Here is a 4,500-nt window from a genome sequence, read left to right on the forward strand (position 1 = left end):
ATTCCTCAGCACCACATAAGCAGGAAAAGCCAGAAGTGGGGCTGTGGCTCAAGTGGTAGAGCGCTAGCCTTGAGCTGAAGAGCTGAGGGACAGCGCCCAGGCCCAGAGTTCAGGCCCCACAACCAACAACAACAAGAACAAAAAAGTAAAATAGCAAGAGACAAGTGTAACAATGGTACTCACTGGATACTATGTAGAAAATGAACTATACAACTTGTGGGTAGGGATAGGAGGGAGAAAAATGAAAGAAAGCAAGAGAAGGAATAATACTGTCCAAAAAGAAATGCACTCATTACCTGACTTATATAACTGTAACCCCTCTGTATATTTCACTTTAATAATATTTTAAAAATGAAAAAATTTTAAATATAGCAAGAGAAAATAGGCAAACAAGGCGAGAAGCCAGGGAAAAATTACCATCTGCTAGGAATAGATCCCATCTACTCCTTCCCATCCAGCTTCTTATGTAAGTTATTTTGGAGGTATTTGTTTCCAGCTTAGGTCTCATAAGGCAGTGCTACAGAGTTCAAACACGTTCACACACACACACACACACACACACATCTACAATCCTGTATTCACAATACTGGGGGGGGGGGGGGGGGAAGCTCCAAGACAGTTATGTATCTTATTTGGCAGCAAAGCTTGATCTGATTTGAACTCATTGACCTCAACCGGCATGAGGTTATAGACAGTTTACATTTCCTTCACAGGGAAATATTTATGTATTTCACTGTGGGGGAAAAAAAAAACTGATGTATATACTGTGGTAGTTCCAGAAGTTTCAGATAAGGAGTTATAGTTCAACTGAATTAGGCCAGCCCTGATACATACAATACTAATTAAAATAGAGGGTTTCTAAGCTAAAAATAATCTTAAGGGCATAGCGAATCTGACACCTTCCTTTCCATGTGAGGAAACTGAGCCTCTCAGGGCCCTCTGACTCACCCTGGTCAGTTAGCTTACCACCCACAAGCTCCTCCCGTCACCCTCGCCTACCGACCATTATACCCCTTCTGAGGAGAGTCACTTCTGCATCCAACGCTAGAGCTGCCTGATAAGAGCTCCCCAGGCTCTCCTAGAAAGTACCTGATTCAGCTGAAGGGGGGAACTCATTGTCTTTGCATTTCCTTCCTTCAATTACAATTACTTTCCCAAAATTTGGATATATATATTTTTTTCTTTTTGCCAGTCTCAGGGCTTGAACTCAGGGCCTGGGCACTGTCCTTGAGCTCAAGGCTAGCACTCTACCACTTCAGCCACAGTGCCACTTCCAACTTTTTCTGTTTATGTGGTACTGAGGAATCGAACCCAGGGCTTCATGTAAGCTAGACAAGCCCTCTACCACTAAGCCACACTGCTAGCCTGGATGAGTATATTCTATTTTTTCTTTTTTTTTTTTTTTTGCCAGTCCTGGGGCTTGAACTCAGGACTGGGCACTGGGCCTGAGCTTCTTTTGCTCAAGGTTAGTACTCTACCTCTTGAGCCACAGTGCTACTTCCAGCTTTTTCTCTTTATACAGCATTAAGAAATCAAACCCAGGGCTTCATGCATGCTAGGCAAACACTCTACCCACTAAGCCACATTCCCAGCACTGGATGAATGAATATATTCTTAAAACAGAGCAACCAGTCAGGAAGTGGTGGCTCACACCTGTAATCCTTGCTACTCTGGAGGCTGAGCGTTGAGAAGCGCAGTTCAAAGTAAGCCCCAGCAAGAAAGTCTGTGAGATTCCTATCTCTAATAATTAACTAACAAAGCAGAAGTGTGGCAAAAAAAAAAAAAAAGTTCAGGGATAGTGCTCAAACTCTGAGTTCAAGAACAAAACAAAAGGAATATAGGAATCAATACCTCTTCTATGTTCTGGGCTGACTGGAACCATGATCCTCACGTGTCAGCCTCTAGTATAGCTAGGATTACAGGCGTGAGGGAGCCGTGCCACCCAAATTAAGGATATAAGATACTAATGAATTCCAGCAGCAGCAGCAATTACTGTTTAATGAGAGTCCATTATTGTCACAAATTGTGTGGAGATGAGAGATACTTTTCTCACCGATCTTAATCCCACCAATCCTACTGGGAAAGTATTTCTGCATTTATTTTCGAGATGAGGAAGCTTAGAGAGATTAAGTATCCTTTCTAAGATCAGACAGAGGGCAGCCTGGGATGATTAAGACACCAGGACACCACACAGCCTGGTGTGGTGGTGCACACTTGGAGTTCCAGCACTTCGATGGGTACTACAGAAGAATGTAGGGTTCAAGACGGTCTGCCTCATGACCATCTCACAACAAACAAGTAATTCAATAGCAACTGGGCACTTAACTGTGTATAGATACATTAAGTTGTAACAAGAGGGAGGGGGAAAAAGAGAACTGCAGAGAGTAAAGTAATAAGTAGAGTATTAGTTGTTGAATCGCCAGCAGAGATTGGAAGATTGGAAGGCCTTCTTTCAACATCAGTCCAGGCTTGACAGGATTTCAGATTTTTATCCTGGGTGTAGGCTAATTCCACTCCAAACTTTCTGGAAGCTGGGGGGGGGGAGGGGCGGAGATGGATAAAAGCCTATGCAAATAGTAAGTCCTTCACTGCTAACCTCTAATTCCTAAGATAGGAACTCATTTATCTCTTGAATAAGATTGTATCACAAGATGGGTGGTGGTGACTTCAAGAATATTGATATCAGACTTCCTGCACTAAGCCACTATACCCTACTCCATAAATACCTGGTAAAAAGGCCCTTGGGCACTGGTGGAAGATGGAGCAGGCTACAGGTTGCCCTGGTGCCCCAAACCTCTAATCCACCATCACATGTCCCTTACTGCCTGGTTCCAGGTTGCAGGGGGTTGTGATGTTTACACAGATTTCACACTTCTAAGTCTGGATCTTTCTCACTGTGACCTATGCGACTTATGTTTTTCAGTCCTTAGAACTACTAAAAGTGCCCCCTTGGGAACATGCCAGACGATTCAGAGATCATTCAACACCTAGAGTGCACACTCTGGCAGTACCTGGCACTGTGCTTGGGCCACGGTGTGGGTGATTCATGAGCTAACTCCTCCTATTGAGCTTATAATCCACAAGTACAAAGTAGGTAGAGACTTCATAAACATGTGTACTGTGTTCAGCCTTTCTAAAAATTATTCTGTTCGTTGTATTGGTAGAAAATTGTCATAAAAAGCGAGAAGGTAGGGGCTGGGAAGTTGGCTCAGCGGTAGAGTGCTTGCCTCTGATGCATGAGGCCCTGGGTTCGATTCCTTAGCACCACATAAGCAAAAAGAAAAAAAGCCGGAAGTGGCGCTGTGGCTCAAGTGGTAGAGTGCTAGCCTTGAGCTGAAGAGCTGAGGGACAGCGCCCAGGCCCAGAGTTCAGCCCATGACCGACAAAAAAAAAATGAGAAGGCAGATTTCAAATCACTTGCAAATACAGCATTTCTCCCTCTGGCTAAAATCACACCCGGCTAAAATCACACACAGTTCTCATCTGCTGAAAGTCTGTGTACCCTTGTTGAAGATGAGTATTACTAAACAGGGCTTTGGTGGTTTCCACACCTGTAATCCTAGCTATTCTAGAGGGCAAGATCTGAGGATGGCAGCTCGATGCCAGCTCACGCAGGCCAAGTCCATGAGAGTCCTTCCCAGAGAACCACCTAGAAGCCGGAAGTGAAGCTGTGGCTCAACTGGTAAAGCACCAGCCTTGAGTGAAAAGGCTCAAGGGCAGTGCCCAGACCTGAGTTAAAGCCCCTAGGATGGGGGGGGGGGGGGGGGGGAGGGGTTGACTACTGTATTAGGCTTCCAATAATATCAGTGTTGAAGTTTATTCCAAGGAGCACAAAATCCATTTCTCCCGGCTGTTCCCAAACGTATTACCTGAGCTGCATTATGGGCACATTAACGAAAAGACAGATCAAGAAAGGCCTAGCTTGGGTGATCTAAATCATTAGCAAATCCCGTGACCCAAGGAGGTCCGGGGCTGAAGTCCAAGACAGTTTTACCCAGTGCCGGTCACCTGACCAGGGGCCCTCCTGGATTTCCAGGCAGGCAGAAACGCCTTGGGGCCGGCGGGGCGACCTTTCCCACCGGTGTGCGCACACCTGCACAGGGCCTCCACGTGCTAACCGACCAACCCCGGGCAGTCCAAAACTGCGCAGGGAACCTTTCAACCTTAAATCCTTTGAAGGTGGGGGGCCAGCTCACTTTCCCCATTCAAATTCACAGGACACCCCCCCCCAAAAGAAGAAACGCATGCGGATAGCTGCGGCACAGAAGTTTGAACCTAGAAGAGATTAAGATCGGGTGCTTGCAAGGTGGTGACGAGATTAGCAGGGTGGCCCGGGAGGAGAGAAACGCCTGGAAAGACAGCAGGAGCGCGCCGCGGGGGGACAAGCAGCAGCCGAGAGAGAAAACCACGGTCTAGATCCAGGGCCGGGGTGGGGGCGCCAGGGTGGCATGGGATCCCCGAAATGACAAGCCAGCACCCCTAACGCTTCTCCCCCCCCTC

The 4,500-nt window shown here is 46.6% G+C and overlaps 1 protein-coding gene across 1 annotated transcript in view; it reads left to right on the forward strand.

Annotated features, from left to right (window-relative positions):
• Positions 1 to 2,651: 2,651 nt before the first annotated feature.
• Positions 2,652 to 4,500, forward strand: part of LOC105987711 (B-cell lymphoma/leukemia 11B-like) — a 3,476-nt gene continuing 1,627 nt past the window's right edge. The window contains exons 1-2 of the mRNA XM_013019070.1: positions 2,652 to 2,729; positions 2,924 to 3,035. Of these exons, the coding sequence (XP_012874524.1) occupies positions 2,652 to 2,729; positions 2,924 to 3,035 (190 nt within the window). The remainder of the gene's footprint in view (positions 2,730 to 2,923; positions 3,036 to 4,500) is intronic.

Source organism: Dipodomys ordii, unplaced genomic scaffold (genome assembly GCF_000151885.1).
Source record: "Dipodomys ordii isolate 6190 unplaced genomic scaffold, Dord_2.0 Scaffold3, whole genome shotgun sequence".
In the NCBI taxonomy this organism is placed as follows: Eukaryota; Metazoa; Chordata; class Mammalia; order Rodentia; family Heteromyidae; genus Dipodomys; species Dipodomys ordii.